This window comes from Grampus griseus (assembly GCF_964374135.1).
Source record: "Grampus griseus genome assembly, chromosome: 16".
Taxonomy (NCBI): Eukaryota; Metazoa; Chordata; class Mammalia; order Artiodactyla; family Delphinidae; genus Grampus; species Grampus griseus.
The window spans coordinates 6,190,843-6,211,647 of record NC_139010.1 but is presented as its reverse complement, the minus strand read 5'-3'; the positions used below and the strand labels follow the sequence as shown (position 1 = coordinate 6,211,647).

Here is a 20,805-nt window from a genome sequence, read left to right as displayed (position 1 = left end):
TGGAGTTAGCCCCACATAACTAAAATGGTTTTAGTTAGAGGTATGGTACCCATTACCACATGAAAGAGGAATACATCTGAGACAGGAAAAACCAGTGGCCGTCTGATACAGCTAATGTTCTTATCGCATGCACAAAATTAAAAAATCATAACTGAAGGAATATTTTCAGAAGATTTCTTTGGCAAAGGGTCTGTGTGCTCTGAGTTTGCTACAGTTTTTGTGGTTTTTGGCAAGCCTAGTAGTAAAATTCAACACTAGTTCATCTATTTTTATTTGTTGCTATTATTCATTCATGTTTTAAAGTAATAATCCTTACTTTTTGACAGTTGTCGGTGTCTTCCGTTTCTTTTTTTTTTTAAATAAATTTATTTATTTATTTATGGCTGCATTGGGTCTTCGTTGCTGTGCACAGGCTTTTCTCTAGTTGCAGCACGTGGGCTTCTCATTGCAGTGGCTTCTCTTGTTGTAGAGCACGGGCTCTAGGCACATGGGCTTCAGTAGCTGTGGCATGTGGGCTCAGTAGCTGTGGCTCACGGGCTCTAGAGTGCAGGGTCAGTAGTTGTGGCGCACAGGCTTAGTTGCTCCGTGGCACGTGGGATCTTCCCGGACCAGGCCTTGAACCTGTGTCTCCTGCATTGGCAGGCGGATTCTTAACCACTGCGCCACCAGGGAAGCCCTTCCATTTCTATAATAGATCTATGGAATAAAGATTTTGTAGTTTTAATGCTGTCTGTTGCAAACAATGATGCTATTGTAAATGTAAACGGCTGTGAAAGCTTGGAAGACCGGTTTTCAGATATGAGTCCAAGCCCAGTGACCTCTGATAACTTTGTGGTTAGTTTTTCCAGAACAAGTTATTCAGTGTCTGTGTTGTCCACGTTAATCCTAGTTTTCAGGTTTCTGTGTTTTACACATTGCTGGCAGGTGGCTTGAACTCAGAGCATCCTTCTGGGGTGTGTGAGCGGGCTGCTGGTAAGCGGGGGTGCTGGTTTGCTGGTGGTGGAGTCGGGGAGGGGGACCAGAGTCTCACCTGTGCCCCGAGCCTTGAGCACCTTCCTGCTTTGACTGCCATGTGCTGTGGGAACGTTGGTATTTCAGTGTGTGCCACGACAGGGAAAAGGAAGGAAAGCAAGGTACAAACTACATTTTTCAATAGCGTTTGGTCTCATAAATGAGAGGATGAAGGGGTTTCAAAGCCGTGGTTAAGGTAGCTCTCTGCATTTTGTGCATACATCGGTCATGTATTTAGTTAGGGATTGTTATATTTCTACTCTCTCTGGTGCTAATCACTCTGTTTAAATTTTCCATCCTTGGATGGGTTTGGGGAGTTTGTGTTTTGCCGGGACATCTTAGTTGCTTCTGTGTTGCTAAGTTTGTTGCTGTAGAGTTGCTTGTGGTGTAATTCTTTTACACTTATATTTATTTCAATACCTCCTACATGGGTGGTCATTTCTCCTTTCTCCTTTCCAAACTTATGTAATGTTATTCTCCCTTTCTTTCTTTCTTTCCCTTTTTCAGGTTTGGGAAGGAGTGTATCTGCTTTCTTATTCTTCAAAAAAAAAAAATCCACCTTTTGGATTTGTCTCTTCTTTTATCCCCTACCCCCTGCCATTCCATCAATTCCAGCTTGTATCTTTCTGCATTCCTTCTTTCGTGGTTTCCTTCGGTACATTTTGTTGTTCTTTTGCTAATTCCTTGGGGTGGTGAGCACTTAGTTCCTGATTATATTTCTAGAAACGTCACAGTTCAGTGTTGGAACTGGGTACCTGGCAGGCCATGGTTCTTTCTTCGGTAACAAGGATACAGATCAGTATTAGATAATGAAAATGCATATCAGGTTAATGCCTCTTGAGAACTCACATAGCTCTGAACCAACCATGAAGCTTTTCTTACCCTTTCAAATTGTGTTGAGTGTTCTGTAAGCAGGAGACTCAATAGCATGTATAGGTTATGCAGAAGCCTACTACAGTGAATCCAATACCATTTCAACAGAGAGCTATTAGGCAAGAAGTTGTTTTCCTTCGTATCTCGGTCGTCATTTTGTTTCAGTTTCCGGGAAAGGATTTGATGATAACCTAAATTATTAGAGGAAATCACTATGATTCAGAATCATCTCTGGTTCTTTTCGATACAATACTTCTAAGTGAAATAGATAAGATGCCGTCAGCTCTGGTCTCTCTCTGAGAACTCTGGGCATATCCTGGCCTGCCGAGTGCACGGAAGCATCTGACTGCACCTTCCCTCTCTGTTTGCCACACCCTAAAACATCATTATTTCCTCAGTTATGACAGCCATGAGTTCGGGAAATAGTAATACCTGGAAAATATTTCTGTCTAATTAAAGATAGAACAAATGGAAAAATTATTTGTAATTAAAGAGGAGAGTTGGTGAAGTCAAGTTTCTGCCAGACACAAAGGTAAATTGTGTCTTAAATCTCTAAGCTTCCCTGCACGTTTGTCAACTTGCTAGTGGCGTAATGAACTAGAAAGTTGTACTTGTTCAGACGCCAGATTCTTGAAGACTCCTTCTCACTGTCATGGCATCTCTGTGAGTTCTTATTTGCTTGCAAGAGAGCATTCTGGAAACTCATTGTTAATGCCTTGTATTGACCTTGGTGCTGCTGGACATTTTGAGTTTAACTGGTTTGAAAGAAAGTTTAAGAATACTCAAACAATTCCATGACCATTGTGTTACTCTTACAACTAATTGAAATGTTGCTTGATTACCTGATTTAAGCCAGGTTACATCAATAGATAATGTTGATACTGAGATGAAGGGCATAGCTCCTGGCTTAGAGGAGCTTACAGTTAGCTGGTGGTGGAGACAGATCAGTACAGCAGCAGTAAGAGTATCAGGGAAAGTGCTGTGATTGGTGTAGGTGCAGATGCCATGGAAACATAGAGGAAGCGGTCCTTGCTCAGATGTGGGCTGAGCGTGGGAGGGGACTGCTCGATTGTGTGGTGTAAATTTTAAGCAGCCAGGTACAGTGAGTAGGCAGAGTGTTCCGGAGAGAAGGAGAGTGTGAACAGGGAACCATGAAACTTCACGACAGTTTACGGGGAATTGGAGAGAAGGGCAGATGAGAAACCACGTGGGGAATGTATTGAACTGGAGCTACAGTGATTGTTAATGGCTATTTTCTGTTTTTTAATTCAGGTAAAGGAACTGGCCAGATGTCTTAAGGGATGCTTTTGAAAAGGACAGAGGTGTTCAAAATTATTACAGCAACTGAGAAGCAAGTTGGTTTTGGAGGAACTGTACTCTGAGGATGTTTGCTTCTATACAAGTATAGAAGAAGCCTTTGTAAATAACAGTGTCATTGGATTTACATCAGTCTTTCCGGCGAGACTTGGAGCTTCCTGCGTCATCGGTGGACATGAGTGACCCCAGGCAGTCACAGGAAGAGCAGCAAAAGGTTGGCAGAGCCTCGTCGAAGTTCAGGGGTCCTCCCAGAATCATGCAGTCCGATGATTATTTTGCTCGAAAATTTAAAGCCATCAATGGCAACATGGGACCCACCCCTTCCTTAAATGCTTCCAGTTCCAATGAGAACAGTGGTCCGGCTAACGGTACCCCGGCCGTGCCCAAGATGGGTGTCAGAGCAAGGGTGTCTGAGTGGCCTCCTAAAAAGGACTGCTCCAAGGAGCTGACCTGCAAGGCCCTGTGGGAAAGCCGGTCACAGCCCAGCTACGAAAGTGTCACGTCCATTATGCACAACGGGCAGAACAACCAGAGTGACCGCCAGCAAGAGGAGCCGCTCGACCTCGACTTCGTGGAGGCGAAGTCTACCGTCGGAGACATCTTCGTTCACTCTCCGCAAAGAGGACTGCACCCCATAAGACAGAGGAGCAACAGTGATGTTACCATCAGTGACATCGACGCGGAAGACGTCCTAGACCAAAATGCAGTGAACCCCAATACCGGGGCCGCCCTGCACCGGGAGTACGGGAGCACGTCTTCCATCGACCGGCAGGGCCTGTCAGGGGAGAACTTCTTTGCTATGCTCCGAGGCTACCGGCTAGAGAACTACGACCACAGCGTGATGGCCCAGTTCGGGTTCCCCGAGTTTTTCCCCTGCGACCCTGCAATCTCCCCCAGCCTTCACGCCGCAGCACAGATTTCTAGAGGCGAATTCGTGCACATCTCAGGATTAGACTATATGGACAGTGCCCTCCTCCTGGGGAGAGACAGGGACAAGCCTTTCCAACGGAGGTTGAAGTCGGAGTCCATGGAGACGTCCCTCTTCCGCAAGCTGCGGACCGTGAAAAGTGAGCACGAGACGTTCAAGTTCGCCTCTGAGCTGGAGGACGGGCGTCTGGAGAGGGGCGTCCGCCCTTGGAACTGCCAGCGCTGCTTTGCACATTATGACGTCCAGAGCATCTTGTTTAATATCAACGAAGCCATGGCCACGAGGGCGAACGTGGGGAAGAGGAAAAACATCACCACCGGGGCCTCGGCAGCATCCCAGACCCAGATGCCCATGGGCCCGACGGGCAGCTGTGACTCCCCGCTGGGGAGCAAGGAGGACCTCAACTCCAAAGAGAACCTGGACACGGACGACGGGGATGGGAAGAGCAACGACCTGGTCCTCAGCTGTCCCTACTTTCGGAATGAGACAGGCGGGGAGGGCGACCGGAGGATTGCGCTGTCCAGGGCCAACTCGTCCTCCTTCAGTTCCGGGGAAGGCTGCTCCTTCGAGGCCTCCCTCAGCTCTCACTGCACCAACGCGGGCGTCTCGGTCCTGGAGGTGCCCAGGGAGAACCAGCCAGTCCACAGGGAGAAGGTCAGGCGCTACGTCATCGAGCACATCGACCTGGGGGCCTATTACTACCGCAGGTTCTTCTGCGGCAAAGGTAAGGGGCCCTGTGTGTCCGGGGCCGCTCCCTGGGGCCCCTTGTGGCACGCGGCTTTGGGTCGGAGCCTGTCCGAGGCCGTCGTCCGCTGGGTTGGAGCTTGTTCTGTGTCCCAGAGCCTCCGCTGCTGCCGGACTGATCCCTTCTTTATTTATTGTTTATTTTTTTAATTTTTTGGGCCACGCCGTGCAGCACGCAGGATCTTAGTTCCCCAACCAGGGATGGAACCCGTGCCCCCTGCGGTGGAAGCGCGGAGTCCTGGCCTCTGGACCACCAGGGAGGTCCCAGATCCCTCCTTTAGAAATCCCCAGTTCCCTGCCTTTGCTGATCCCTAGTCCCTGATGTGGAAACGTCTGCTCTTTCCTTCTCTCTGCCCACGTGTGAGTGTCACAGATGTCGGACTCCACTTAGGTTTACCCCTTTTAGGAAGTCTTCGCTGATGAACTCCATTGCTCTTTCATTGCTCTGAATAATCTTACACTGGGTACAGTTCTGGTTCTAGTTCTTTTCCCTCTCGTTTTTTCTGTACTTTTCTCCTACACCTTTGCTTCATCTTTTTAATTGTATGTCTTCACAGCTCCTTCTGCCTTGTTGTACATAGTGGAAGTGTTAAGTGAATCTTTGTGGAAAGAATGTATGAATGTATAAATTAGTAGGATAGACAGATTTAGTCTTCTTGCAGTTTTACACATAGGCTTAAAGGTTCAGATACAGATATTTCCTTGGTATTGTTATTTCAGAAATTCTTCAAGTACGCATAGAATAAATGATGTTTATTTTATTTGTACGCTTAGCCTCGAAGGATGCATCCCTTAGAAGTCATGTAGTTGAATCCTCAGCCTTTCAATGTGTCGTTAGTCATGCCAGGGACATGAGACGCCACTCTGTCTTACAGGCCCACAGAGAAACGTGTACCACGCGCACGTCAGTAACACGCCAAACAGAACACCCAGGGACTCTCGCCCTGTCTTCTTAGTGGGTATGACTTGCTTCCGTGGCCCCTTCCTTCTAGGACAGCATACTCTTTGGGGCTTAGTTTTCTGTTTGCGGTTTCACCTGCCACCCCCCTCCATTCCCAGGTGTCACCTCTTAGAGCACGAAGGAGGCAGAGGTGGCCCAGTCAGTCTCGGGGGGCCTCTCCTCCTTCTGTGCCTTCTGCTATGGATAAATTCCAGCTGACTGTACTTAGAATTCATTTTAGTATTGGTTTCTGTCTTCAGAATGCTTGCCTGCAACCTTTGACTCCAGCTGTTTCTTTTTGGGGTTGGTCGGGCTGTAGCTCTAACCTCAGGAGGTCACTCCATCCACTTCAGTCCCTGGAGCCTTCTTAGTGCTTTTTCCCCTGGACTACAAGCTGGACCAAGTGCAATTATTAAATTAATCATCCCCCCCCCTTTTGCATCATTCCAGATTTAACCAGTCATCCATAATCATAATATTATGAAATCATATTAATCAATGGAATGAATAGAACGTTGATAAGCGACGTAGCTAAATAAGCAGGCGTTTGAATTGCGACTGGTCACGTAGCTTGAGTTGTCTTTCTGGTCTTCTACGGACGACATGATGGGACTGAAATAACTTTGTCAACATCTTGAGTGCCTGGCTGTGTCCCCAACGCTCCCGTCTCAGCCCTGGCTGCTGGTGGGAGTCAGCATCACCCATTGTGATGTTACTGCCTTCCAGCCAGTGAACGCACAGAATCTCGGGTCTTCTATTTAATCTGTGCCGGAAATAACGCAGGACTGTTCATCCAGGGGCAGAGGATTATAAACTCTGCTCACGGATGCTCTCGAGGTGGAACTTAGTTATTTTTGGAAAGGGAGACCATGGAGAAATAGGCTTCCTGCTTAAGAGATTTTTTAATCGACTGAAGCCATGGCTGTCAATGCTAGCAATAAAATAGCCTGTTGGGATTGTTGTGCCCCGAAATCCTTAGGCGCGATGAGTCATCCTGGCTGAGTTTTGTAAGTGGTTTGCGATTCACCCTGTAAAATACCAGAATGTAAAAATTGTATGTGTGTGTGTATCTGTATACATGTGTATTTATGCAAATGCTTCGTGCCAGCATCTCATTTGTTGTACTCCTTTGCATAGCTTAGTGTGTTAAGTCTACACAGTGTATATGGAATAAAGGACTGATGTTTTCTGGGCCCAGGCAGGGCTGCTGCCCTCTGATCCATTTAATGTCCTTAAGGTCTGTTCCACGAGATAGTTTTAGGTTGCTAGATTCTCTTAATTCTCTTGACTGGTTTTCGTAGTTTTTCTCCTGAACTCTGTCACTTCCTGATAATTGTAAAGAGTTGTCTGTGAGTGGTTTATTTCCTCCACTTTTCCTGATCTGCTACTGAGGATTTCCCAGGGCTTTAGAAATGACACCATCAAACTTGGTAGATTTTGAATGTGCAATAAAACATAAATAAGAAAAACCTGAGAGTAGATGCCCTGTGGTGAGTTGTAAGTGGGTGTAGACGTGTGGTTTGACAGTTCCGGGGTGCTGGGCGCACTCTGGGTCTGTGAATGAGGCAGACAGCCAAATTCTAGACTCCTGCGCTAAGCCTGCACGATGAAGGTGCGGGACAGCCGGCCCCGGGGTCCTTTGTCTTGTGTGCTGCAGTTCTGTGCTGGGCACGGTGACTGTTGTGTGGCTAATGGGACTCGGGGCCAGGACAGAGCAGGAGGAGATAGAATCAGACCCAGCCCAGCCCCGCCACTCTGCGCTCTCTCCCTGCAGCCCAGGACTATGCCTGCTTCCTCCTATATTTAGCGATTCCGCTCTTCCCCCGTGGGCCTGTGTGGCTTCAGACTGCAATTGGCTACAATGGAAGCTGCTGCTGCTTTTGCTGGTCTCTCTGTAGAGCCATTAAGGACTAAAGGCAGAGGCAGCAGCCCGGATTCCCAGCGGCCAGGTGGCCGAGGCCTCCTCCGTGTGGGACTGGAGCCCAGCTCTTTCCCAAGGATCACAAAAGCATGTGTCTGCCAGATAAAGTGTGATGATTAAATTAATGATTTCCCCCCCATTTTTCACGCCAGCTTCAACCGCTGGAGTTCATATCTGCCAACACATCACGAGTTGCAGGGACAGCATTGTGTTTAAAAACAGAGGCCCTGCGCAGACTGTCACAGAGCATTTTTGCAGATTTTTTTCTTTCCCTTTTTCTCTTTTCCCTTCACTCAGTTCTTCTCTTGGAAGCAGGCTTTCAAGGAATCTTTTGATACTTTCCAGAATGCCTTTTCTTTTCCTCCATTCTTCATTGTTCTGTGTGAAACTTCATTTTCAAAAGAATGACATGGCTCCCGATCGCTGGGAAAGGTTTAAAAGACCCAGCTCTCTGAATCTCTTTCTCTCTTTCTTTCCCTTCTTTCAAGTGATGATGCCCTACATCGATTGTCATAGGTAAACTTTTCAGCTTTAATAAGGTGGTTGACTCTTTTTTTTAAAAATTTCATTTTATTTATTTTTTTATACAGCAGGTTCTTATTAGTCATCAGTTTTATACACATCAGTGTATGTATACATGGCGATCCCAGTCGCCCAGTTCATCACACTGGTTGACTCTTTATTGGGTAGTTAACGTGAAAGGCTGTCCTTATGTTGAGGTGTATTCCTGTGACACATAGTCTTTGAACGGCTTTGAATAACTTTGCAAAGGGATTTATGGAGGGGAGTGGCCTGCCACGGTGCCCTGTGGGCAGCATTGCTTGTCTGGGCAAATAAATCCCTCTGTAGCTTTCAGTGAAACGGCTTTTTAAAAGAGCCGGATTGTAGCAAGCTTAGTGAATGCTCTCGAATGTCCCTTCCTTTCGCTGGCGATGACCCTGGTGCTGTGTGCCAGGCCGCTCTGTCCCTCGTGGAACTCTAGTGAAACTGCGGTTCCCTCCTGGGAGCTAGGGCCCCCTAGATGGGGATTCCACCTGTGGTCTTGGTTTGAATTGCCTTTAGCTTCCCTTGCAGCACAGCAGACCTCCTGGGGCTTACAGCCACTTAGAGCCGCTGGCCAGCAACTGACTGTCCCGAGTGTGACTGGGGCCGGAGCCACGCGGACAGCGGAGGGATGCCGTGGGTTTCTGTGTGTCTTGCACTTTTTAGGCAATAGTGTACCCGAGAGTTGCTCAGGAGTTCTGAAGCTGCCCGATGCCTTGCTTCAGGTCACGCACACAAGAATGGCTCCTGAAGACGAAGTAAGTCACTTTGGGGTAAACGGAGGTCAAACCAGAAAGAAGGATAAAGCTGCGCCTCTTTGATAACTCGGGGGGAGTGAAAAGTGGCTGAACTGTGTCTGAGCCTTTGGGAGCATGATGCATGTTCCTGTGGACGTGGAGAGTGGAGGGAATACTAAGATTGACAATATTTATCTTTTTTTTTTTTTTGGTTTAGGATTTTTAAATGGCGTGTAAATACTATATAATCATTATGGGAAAATAAGGAAAGGTAGGGAAGCAAAAGAAAGAGAAAGAAAACCCCTCGAATCCATAAGAAAGAGACAATTCCCATGAATAGTTTCATCGTTATCCTGCTAGACTCTTCCTGATGCAGGTAAATGGATGTATGTGGAGCTTGCTTTGGGCGCTCATGCTTCCTTCATTGGTACTTCTGTCATTGTGTACACAGCTGCGTCAGTGCTCTAAGAGCCATTAGCAATATCATCGTCCGCCGCGGGCACATGGGGAGATGCCAGGTATTTGCCAGCCGTGATCTGGGCAGAAGAGTTAATGACTGTATTTGCTTTACTCCAAAGAAAAATCTTTCAGCTAGCTTTAGTTGTTTTTTTTTAAATTTATTTATTTTGGTTGCATTGGGTCCTTGTTGCTGTGCACGGGCTTTCTCTAGTTGCAGCGAGCAGGGGCTACTCTTCGTTGCGGTGCGCGGGCTTCTCATTGCAGTGGCTTCTCTTGTTGGGGAGCACGGGCTCTAGGCGCGTGGGCTTCAGTAGTTGTGGTATACGGGCTCAGTAGTTGTGGCTCGTGGGCTCTAGAGCGCAGGCTCAGTAGTTGTGGCGCGTGGGCTTAGTTGCTCCACGGCATGTGGGATCTTCCCAGACCGGGGCTCGAACCCATGTCCCCTGCCTTGGCAGGCAGATTCTTAACCATTGTGCCACCGGGGAAGTCCTAGAATTTACTGTTTTTGCTATCTGTATTGAAATGCACAGAGACATTCTCTTTGAATTTCCCCTGAAATCTGCAGGTTAAGGTGAGGTGGCTGTGAGGGGCTGTTTGGGATGTCCTTGGCACTCTGGGGTTGCCAAATCTTCACTGAACTCTGTGAAGGAGGCCTTTGTGCCCAGCTCATTTTTTTCTTGGAATTTTCTATGACAAGTACAACAAAAGAAGTATGTATCTAGTAGAAATCCTTTGTAAAGAGCTGAACTGGTTTTAGGGGGCAGACTCTGTAGTGTGTATGAAAGAGAGTCTTAGTTTGCCCTCTTCTCTCCCCACTGCCTGGTGCTTAGGGGCCCTAGTGTTTATAGTTCCGTCATGTGTCCATGAATAGGACAGAGAACTTCTTTGATTTCCCCTTCCCATCGTAGCTTTACAAGACTTCTTAGGTGTGGGCAGATTGGAATTCTTTTTGAAAAGGTTGGAATTTTTCAGAAAAGAGTGTTTAGCTGCTTCTGAGCAGACTGGGTGTCCAACAGAAGCCATACCCGTACCACAGTGTAGGGTGTAAGACTGGCCTTTCCAAGGTCTATTTCTGCCCCTATCACCAAGTCCAAGGTCAGACGGCTGACCACGTGACAAGCCAATAAATCAAGAAACAACTTGTTGGGGCAAGGAATGGCCACTTTATTTGGAAAGCCAGCAGACTGAGAAGAAGGTGGACTGGTGTCCCAAAGAACCATCTTAACTTGAGTTAGAACTGAGGCGTCTTTTATACCTGAAGGGGGAAGGGTTGTGGCTGGTTGTTGCAGACTTCTTGGTCTCGGAATCCTTTGTTCTTGCAGCTCTCCACATAGGTCAGGTCACCATGTTCCCTGGAAATCTCCAGCAAGACAATTGTTATTCTCTGTTCTGTAACTTTTTATCTCCCTATGAATAGAAAAGTGTTAGACCCTTAAAGGTCAGACCCTTGAGAACGGGCTCTCCTGTATATTTCAGGCTGCAGGCAACATTCTTAACTTGTAGCCAAAGCAATAAAATACAAAGGCTAAAGTCAAAGAAACAGATCTAATATGGAGGCAGATTTGTTCTTCCTTATTACACCAGTAGCAAAATGCAAGCAAGTTTTCCCAGTTAACTGCCACATCAGTCAAACTATACAGAGATATTAGAGTATTAATACAAAGGTGAAAGTAAAAGAAACATCCAGTATGGAGTCAGATTTGTTGTTCCCTTATTACACCCCAAGATGCCAGCCCTTAAGCCTTGAAGGCCCTTCCTGTGTCTGGCCCAGCCCTGGCTGCTGGATATGCTGCACCTCCAGGCATTCTCTCCAGGGCCTCTTTTCTGTAAAAATCTTTAAGTTCACTAATTTTTTTAACTACTGTTACCCAGCTCTATGTAAATTTATCCTTTTCTCCAGTGGTAATCTTTGTCCTTAATATTTTAACTGAAACGTATTATTCGTACATACATCTGCTAAATTAACAAATAAAAGCAAAGAATTCTTCTAGAATATGTATAATAACTCTTGCCCCTTTTGATACCAACCAACTCTTTAGTGGCTGGGGAATCGTCTTTTTGCCAGTGGGCAGCGGTGTCTGTCCATTCTCATCGTAGTTGGAGGCCTGTTACTGGCAGGCAGGGCAGCGTATCTTGATGTAATGAGCATAGACTGTTCTGAAATCAGACTCTTGGGTTTACATCCCAGCTCAGTTTTGGACAACTTCTTGAACTTCTTTGTGCCTCAGTTCATCATCTAAAAATGGGATCATAATAAAAATATAAAAATATCTCCTGTAAAGGGCTTAGAACAGTGCCTGTTACATAGTATATATCCTGGTCCTCCCAGGAGTTCTTCAATAAATGTATGGGACTTCTCTCGAAAAAGAAACTAGTGTCCCCACCGCCGGTGCAGCATTTAAAGGGCAGGACTTTATCTTAATGGTTAAAAAGATGAAGAGAGAAAATAGTAGAGAGAACCATATGGCAGGGTGGGCCCCGGGGGAAAGGTGTCTGGTGAAGTCTGCCACTCCATTCCAAACACATTCACTTAAGTTTCACTAATGCGGCGGTTGTGGGCAGGAGGGTACTTTTACGTATCAAATGAACCCCATTGCTGAGCGATGCATGGCTGCATTTGCTTTGAATTTCATGCCTGGTGGCTTCTTTTTTTTTTTTCCCCCTCTGATTTTATACAGTCACTGCAGAAAATTAATAGCGAATTGGACACTATTAAATTCACATGGGGGAACTGAGTACCACCTAACAATTGTACTGTTCTGGGATGCAAATTCTTCCTTTAGCGGACACAATCAACTCAGTTCTTAACCATAGCGCCTGGCCAGTACCTCCACAAACAGAACTCCTGTGGAGGTCCAGGGGGGCTCTTAGCACGGAGGAATCACCCAGCTGCACAGGGGGGTTCAGCCTGTGGGTTATAGTCATATGGGTTCCATGTGGCTGAGGGGGCAGAGGGTAGTGGGGGCTGGGAAACATGTATGCTGTGCTGGGAGGTCACAGTTCCCATCCCCTGCAGCATTTTAGGACTGTGTGCTAGTTCATCCTATTCATCCTTTGTCCTCAGATGTGTTCTCAGTCAGTTACTGAGGAGGAACTGATGCTCTCATATTTCTCTAGGAAGAGTTATTAATACTCTAATATTTCTGTATAGTTTGACTCATAACGGCAGGTAACTGGGGAAACTTCCTTGCATTTTGCTACTGGTGTAATAAGGAAGAACAAATCTGCCTCCATATTAGATCTGTTTCTTTGACTTTAGCCTTTGTATTTTATTGCTTTGGCTACAAGTTAAGAATGTTGCCTATAGCCTGAAATATACAGGAGAGCCCGTTCTCGAGGCTCTGAACTTTAAAGGTATAGCACTTTCGCATTCATATAGAGATAAAAAGTTGCAGAACAGAGAATAACATTTGTCTTGTTGGAGGTTTATGGGAACATGGTGACCTGACCTATGTGGACAGCTGCAAGAACAAAGGATTCTGACCCCAAGAAGTTTGCAACAACTAACCACACTCCTCCCTCACCTTGCCTTTAAAAGTGCTTTGCTCTGAAGCCCTTAAAGGAGTTCCGGGGCTCTTGGGGCACAAGCCACTCGTCTTCTCGCATGGTCCTGCAATAAACCTTTCTCTGCTCCAAGCTCCCACGTTTGGGTCTGTTTGGCCTCACTGTGCATTGAGCACACGAACTTGGCATTTGGTAACACTGGTCCAGTGTAGCTGGAAGTCAAGGTCTCTGGAAGGTAAGGTCTCAGAGCACCTAGAACTTACTAAAACCCACCTACCTTGCATATGTTCAGATCCAAAATTTATTTCGCTCTTTGTCTCACTTAGGAAATAAAAGGAAAGCTGGACGACTACTCGGCTCAATAATGATCTGGGCCTCTCAGCTTTTACGCAGTGAACCCTTTCTTTGCTCTCGTAGTGTTTTCTTTCTCCTTCCCATTCTTGTAGCAAAATGACGCTAAAAATTATGCATTATCAAAGGAAGTCTTTGATAGCTACCTTACTTCTCCAGACTTGCAGTTTTTTTTAAATAAATTTATTCATTCATTTATTTATTTTTGTTTTTGGCTGTGTGGGGTCTTCGTTGCTGTGCGCGGGCTTTCTCTAGTTGCGGTGAGCAGGGGCCACTCCTCGTGCGCGGGCTTCTCATTGTGGTGGCTTCTCTTGTTGTGGAGCACGGGCTCTAGGTGCACGGACTTCAGTGGTTGTGGCACGTGGGCTCAGTAGTTGTGGCTTGTGGGCTCTAGAGCGCAGGCTCAGTAGTTGTGGTGCATGGGCTTAGTTGATCCGCAGCATGTCGGATCTTCCCGGACCAGGGCTCAAAGCCATGTCCCCTGCATTGGCAGGCAGATTCTTAACCACGGCGCCAACAGGGAAGTCCCCAGACTTGCGCTTTTTATTCAAGGTTTTCTTAAAATTGCATCTTCCAAGATACCGTCCTTATGTTCAGGACAGATTTGTTGTCTCATCTTTAAGTTGTGTTCATTTTACTGTGCATGAGTTGATTCTTATAATTTAAGTCTTCACGGTAACCTCATCACCCTTGAGTTGCTTTACATGAGAGAGCTCTAAAGCCAGACTGCCAAGGTTTGCATCCTGACTCTGTCACAGGGGCTTGTGACCTTGAGCACATCATTCACTTCTCAGCGTCAGTATTACCATCTGTAAAATGGGGATACCTGCTCATAGGTAGGGAGATGAATGAGTTAATTTACATAAGGTATGTTTAATATTGTTATTTTCACTGTAATACCTCAGATTTTTCAAGCTTAGCTAATGCTTTGGTTAAATTTTGGTCAAAGGAGAATTCACATAGCAAAAATGCATCATTTTCCCCATCAAATTAGGTAATTTAATCCATGAAACATTAGCAGGGAGTTTGAGATTCCTTGAGGTTCTCTGATGACTCTTAATGTTAGTATCTGCAAAAGCATGTCCTGTTGTTTTTTTCATTCGTCCATTTATGTATTCACCGTTCCCTGTTCACATCTTTATAACTCCTGGAATGGGGGAGGTGATTTAACAGTTGTTTGGAGGAGAAAGTGACAGAAGGTACATCATAGGTAGGAGCTTAGACAGCAGCCACCTGCAGCCTTGGGTTTAACCCAGATAGGCAGTGAGCTGACAATTAAATGATCAACTGACTATTGAAAGAACAAAGAAGCATTAAAGGAAAGCTTCTGCTGTGAGTACTAACCAATGCAGGGCGATGGGGCATAGTCCACAGCTGCTAGTGGCTCTTGTGGACTTGTTGATGGTGACGTGGCCCATATGGTGCTGACACCTCTGAGAAATCACGTGAGGCAGAGCCACGGGGCTTCTCTTTTACATACTGGCCTCGGGAGGCGTGTAGAGTTGAGATCCTCACCTGTTCATTCCAAGAGTGACGGACCCAATACCTCTCCCTTCCAAGATACGACAGTACCTGGAAACAGCCTTTGGGCTAAGGTTCAACGTACCCCTTTTCTTTTCTAAAACTCCTCTGAGTTAGAATTTTTTCTTTTCTTTACTGAGCAGCCAAAGTGCACCACAGAGATAAACTGAATCTCATTTCCTACGCTGAAATCTTGTTAACCAATTTTTTTTTTTTTAATCTGGCCCTGTTGTATTTGCACAATACGTAGATTTTCATTCAGCTTTTCCAGTCTTTTCAGAGCTTCCGTTCTGCCAAGGAAGGATTTTATTTGATTCCCCCTTGAAGCAACTTTATGGAAATCAAGGGCTTGGGATGATGGGCTCAAGTGGGTGAGGGGCTCACTGTCCTGTGCCCACAGAGGGGAAGGCTCTTGTGATGCAGATGAACAGCCTGAACTGTCCTGAAGGGGACCAGGTGTCATTTGAGAGGGTCCCCTAGGCTCCCTCCTGGAGACCATAGGGAGCACCTTCCCTGCTCTAACCTCCACCGTGTGCGGAACGCCCCATATGAAAGCTAGACAGAACGTTACAGTGCGCAGCCTAAGATTGTGGTTTCTTTAGAAACACGTGCAGATAACCTGCTGGATTTCTTGGTGAGACTGAAAGCACAGAGAGATCCCTTAGAAAATAGCTACGGGGCCTTAGAACTGGCAAGTCCAAAGGTGTGATGGTTTGTACGTAGCAGAAATGTCTTCTCTACTTGCGTTCAAAAGGTGTGTGTCTGTGTGAGAGACAGGAAAATCAAAAACAAGTGTGGGTCATGGCTTGGAGAGGTAGACACTAAGGAAAATATTGTTTTTCTCACCAATTTGCCTGCCATCTTTGGTGGATAGGGTAATATACATATTTTGGGTTCCCCTCATTTAAAAAGAAATTCGTTACTGGTAGAAATTATTCAGTAAAATATTATATATGCCACTGCTTTCTTTAAAAGACTACCCTGAATGCGACGTAACCTCTGATTACAGATCAATTTTTGAGATGAAAAGTATGAATCTCCTTTAGTATGACTCTTGAACTATCAGACTGTTGGGCTTAAAAGGAAAATGCCCCATAATGCTGTTTATTTGATGTTCACTCCCTTTTTGTCTTTCATTGAGGTTTTTTTGTTGTTGTTTTCATTAATATGCCTGCCTTCAACTATAACGTCTCTCTCAGGTTAATGATGATAAATGTATTATATATATTTTAGGGGTGGATGAGGTGGGGATGCTGAGGTTAAGAAAGGTTATGTAACTAACCCAAGGTTAAGCAGGTGGTAAGTAGGAAAGCTCAGATTCAGAAACCCATTATCAGGCTCATTCGAATTATAGATATTTAGGAGTAAGTGAGTTTAGGACTGCTAGTTATACGTGACAATTTCAACACACATGTTATCTCTCCCCGTTTCAAACACCACAAGAAAATGATAATGAAGGAATACAAAAAGGGCATAAAACCACAAAGGAGCAGAAAACTAGGAAGAAGCCAAAGAAATGCCAAAGCTGATAGAGGAACAGGATGGTTCTGCAGATTAGAGGGCGCCACCCCCAGCCAGCCTTGGAGGGCGGTGTGCGGCAGGGACAGGCCATCAGAAGCTAGCCAGCCCACAACTACACAGCAGGTACCTTTGAAGAAGGGCTGGTGGGGTGAGCTGTGGTGGAGCAGCCATCTTCAGAGATCTGGGATGCTTCTGAGATACTGCTTTTTTTTTTTTTTCGGTACGCGGGCCTCTCACTGTTGTGGCCTCTCTTGTTGCGGAGCACGGGCTCCGGACGCGCAGGCTCAGCGGCCATGGCTCACGGGCCCAGCCGCTCCGTGGCGTGTGGGATCTTCCCGGACCGGGGCATGAACCCGTGTCCCCTGCATCGGCAGGCGGACTCTCAACCACTGCGCCACCACGAAAGCCCCCGAGATACTGCTTTTGACTAAACGCCCACAGTGGCCGCCGCCACCCCACCCAGGCTCTGCCCCGGGACTGGGTCTCCTCTGTGTCCTGTACCTGAGTCTTCTCCCCAGTCGTGGCCACCCCACACCCACCAAAACATCTTAGAATTAATAAATGAAATCAGCAAAGTTTCAGGATACAAGATTAATATACAGAAATCAGTTGCTTTTTCATAGACTGATAATGAACTACCATAAAGAGTGACTAAAAAACAACAATTCCGTTTAAAATTGCATCTAAAAGAATAAAACATTTAGGAATAAACAGGAGGTGAAAGACTATACTCTGAAAATTATAAAACACTGAAGAAGGAAATTGAAGATGATACAAAGAAATGGAAAGATATCCGGTGCTCTTGGATTGGAAGAATATTGTTAAAATGGTCATACTACCCAAAGCAGTCTACAGATCAAATGCAGTCCTTATCAGAATACCCATGATGTTTTTCATAGAACTAGAACAAATAATCTTAAAATTCCTGTGGATCCACAAAACACCAAAATTATCAAAACAATCTTGAGAGTAAAGAACAAACCTGAAGGTATCACCCTCTCAGACTTCAGACTGTGCTACAAAGCTACACTAATCAAAACAGCATGGTACTGACATGAAAACAGACATATAGATCAATGGAACAGAATAAAGAGGTGAGAAGTAAACCCTCACATTTATGGTCAATTAATTTATGACAAAGGAGTCAATATACAGTGGAGAAAAGACAGTCTCTTCAATAAGTGGTGCTTGGAAAACTGGACAGCTACATGTAAAAGAGTGAGATTAGAACATTTCCTCACACTATATGCAAAAATAATGTCAAAATGGATTAAAGACCTAAATCCTGTAGACCATAAAATTCATTGAAGACAACATAGGCAGAACACTCTTTGATGTAAGTCATAGAAATATTTGTTTTGGATCTGAGGCAAAAGAAATAAAAGCAAATATAATCAAGTGGAACCTAATTAAACTTAAAAGCTTTTGCACAGCAAAGGAAACCAGTGACAAAACAAAAAGACATTCTACCGAATGGGATAAAATATCTGCAAATGATATGACTGATGAGGGGTTAATAATGAAAACATATAAACAGCTTATCCAACTCAATATCACAAACCAAACAACCCAGTTAAAAAATGGGCAGAAGACCTGAATAGACATTTTTCCAAAGAAGATGTACAGATGGCTAACCAGCACATGAAAAAAATGCTCAACATCACTAATTATTAGAGAAATAGAAATCAGAACAACAATGATAGATCACCTCACACCAGTCAGGATGGCCATCACCTAAAAGTCCACAAATAACACACGTTGGCGAGGATGTGGGCAAAAAGGAACCCTCCTACACTGTTGGTGGGCATGTAAATTGGTGCAGCTATTATGGAGAACAGTATGGAGGTTCCTAAAAAAACAAAAAATAGAACCACCATACCGTCCAGCAATTCCACTCCTGGCTGTATATCCAGAAAAAAACAAAAACACTAATTAGAAAAGATACCCACACCCCAATGTTCATAACAGCACTATTTACAGCAGCCAAGACATGGAAGCAACCCGAGTGTCCATCAACAGATGAATGGATAAAGAATTGGTACATATATATAATGGAATATTACTCAGCCATAAAAATGAATGAAATTCTGCCATTTGCAGCAATGTGTTTGTACCTAGAGAATGTTATGCTTAATGAAATAGGTCAGATGGAGAAAGACAAATACTGTATGATATATGTGGAATCTAAAAAATAAAAGAAAAAAAGCAGACTCACTGCCATAGAAAACAAACTACTGGTAACCAGTGGGGAGAGGAAAGCAGGGAGGGTCAGAGTAGGGGATTAAGAGATACAAATTATTTTGTATGAAATAGATAAGCAGCAAGGATATATTGTACAGAAATTATAGCCATTATCTTGTAATAACTTTTAATGGAGTGAAATCTGTAAAAATACTGAATCACTATGCTGTATACCTGAAACTAATATACTGTAAATCAACTATACTTAAAAAAAAATGTTTGAAGGACTTAGCCTCGTCTGGAGAGGCTGTGAATATTCCCGCTGGGCGTGATGTTTGCATTGAGTCTGGAACGATGAATAGGAATGTCAAGCGAAGAAAAGTGGGAGAGGTGACAGGCAGAGGGGGCAAAGGCGTGTGAGTGAGGAGATTTATGAGAGAAGAGCCTAGACAGAGATTGGATGATAGCACTGAGGACTTCAAAGGAGAAGATGGTTTGATGGACGGAAGGGGAGACAGAAGGATAGGCTTTCAAACATGTAAGCATGAAGACAGAGGCAGAATCAGAGAGGACAGCCTGGCTGAGAAGACGCCGGGGAGGAGCGACACAAGAAACCCAGAAGCAAAGAGCTGGGAGATGCCTCATTCTGAATGGGGTCGTTCCAGCGGTCTAGGAAGTAGAGGGTCCCAGCCCAACGTGGATGGCCAGTGGTGCACACGTGGCGGACTGCTAAGGCAGAGACTGGAAGGTGGGTGCTGGCTTTGCCGGCAGACGCCGTGGAGTCCTGAGCAAAGCGGTAGTGTGGAAGGAAGTGAGCGGTGGTTCAGGACCACTGATAGTTGAGAAAATGGGAAGAGAGAGGGTGATTACTTGAGGAATAGTAATTCTCCTCCCTGGAGGCAGTGGGGTGAAACTGCTGGGGTGAGTGAAATGGTCATGACTTGTATCTGTGCCAGAGACCCGTCCACTTCCGAGGATGACCAACTCTTCCTCTCACTGACCTTCTGTTTCCTCCCCAGTTTTAAAAAAATATACTTCACATACAGTGAAATTCACCCCTTTTGAAAGGTGTACAGTTCTCAGAGTTTTGACAAATGAGTGTGTTACGTAACCACCACCACAATCAAGATGTGGGATAGCTCCATCACCCCAGAAAACTCCCCCGTGCACCCCTGTAGACAGCCCCTGCCCCTGCCGTCACTGCTCTGTCACCTGTCCCTAGAGCACCTACTAAGTGTGAGAGCAGCACACACACACTTTGGGATTTTTAGTTGTCACATATTAGAATTAATAATTGGGTGCACTTAATCTGGGCTCTCAGTTTTATCCTGAAAAGGGGTTTTGTTTGTTTGTTCACTATTTCTCCCTAAAATAATTTGAAGCTCTTTTGATTTATGTCACGGGTTTCATCAGATGCCTAACAAGGAACCGATTTGAGCATTTTTTGCCAGTCACTTTTTTTTTCTTTTTAACATCTTTATTGGAGTATAATTGCTTTATAATGTTGTGTTAGTTTCTGCTGTATAACAAGGTGAATCAGCTGTACATACACATAATCCCCCTATCCCTTCCCTCTTGCGTCTCCCTCCCTCCCACCCTCCCTATCCCACCCCTCTAGGTGGTCACAAAGCACCAGCTGATCTCCCTGTGCTATGCGGCTGCTTCCCCCTAGCTATCTATTTTACGTTTGGTAGTGTATATATGTCCATGACACTCTCTCACTTCGTCCGGTAACTTCTTGAAGTGGGTTCTTAAATGTATCAAGCTGATGATAAATAACCCCTCGGGGTAAATAACTCTTTTTTTTCAATGTATGCTTAATTTCACTGGACTCCTATAGGTTTGTAATAGTTAACCAGACTGTTACCAGAGTTATCCATGAAAAACAAAGGCTCGTTTCCTATCATATGAGTCTAGAACTAAGTCAGTACTTCACCTTTTAGTCCCTAAAAGAGTCGACTTGCTCTTCTAGCCCTGCCTGGCCTAAAAGGGAAATTATGTCAGTATTTATCTCGTTCGGTTGCAAGAAGTAAAACGCAAATTATCTGCCTTTTAAGATGTAGCCAGTGTTCATTAGCAGCTTTCGGTAATATTTCCCTTGAGTGATACAAGTGCCGTTGCTCTTTGTTGAACTTCACCTGTTTTCCACATTCTGAATAACATTCTCTATTCCTTCAGAAATTACTGTGGCAGAAAATGGTAGCATAACCCAAAGCCTTTGGAACACCTATGGCTTTTCTTTCAAGCTTACAAA

At 45.1% G+C, this 20,805-nt stretch overlaps 1 protein-coding gene across 2 annotated transcripts in view; it reads left to right on the top strand.

The window, feature by feature from the left end:
• Positions 1-20,805, top strand: part of SIPA1L2 (signal induced proliferation associated 1 like 2) — a 219,335-nt gene that overhangs the window by 107,033 nt on the left and 91,497 nt on the right. For both annotated transcript variants that reach the window (XM_082672925.1, XM_082672924.1), the window contains exon 2: positions 3,157-4,853. In XM_082672925.1, the coding sequence (XP_082529051.1) occupies positions 3,377-4,853 (1,477 nt within the window). In that variant the 5' untranslated portion in view covers positions 3,157-3,376. The remainder of the gene's footprint in view (positions 1-3,156; positions 4,854-20,805) is intronic.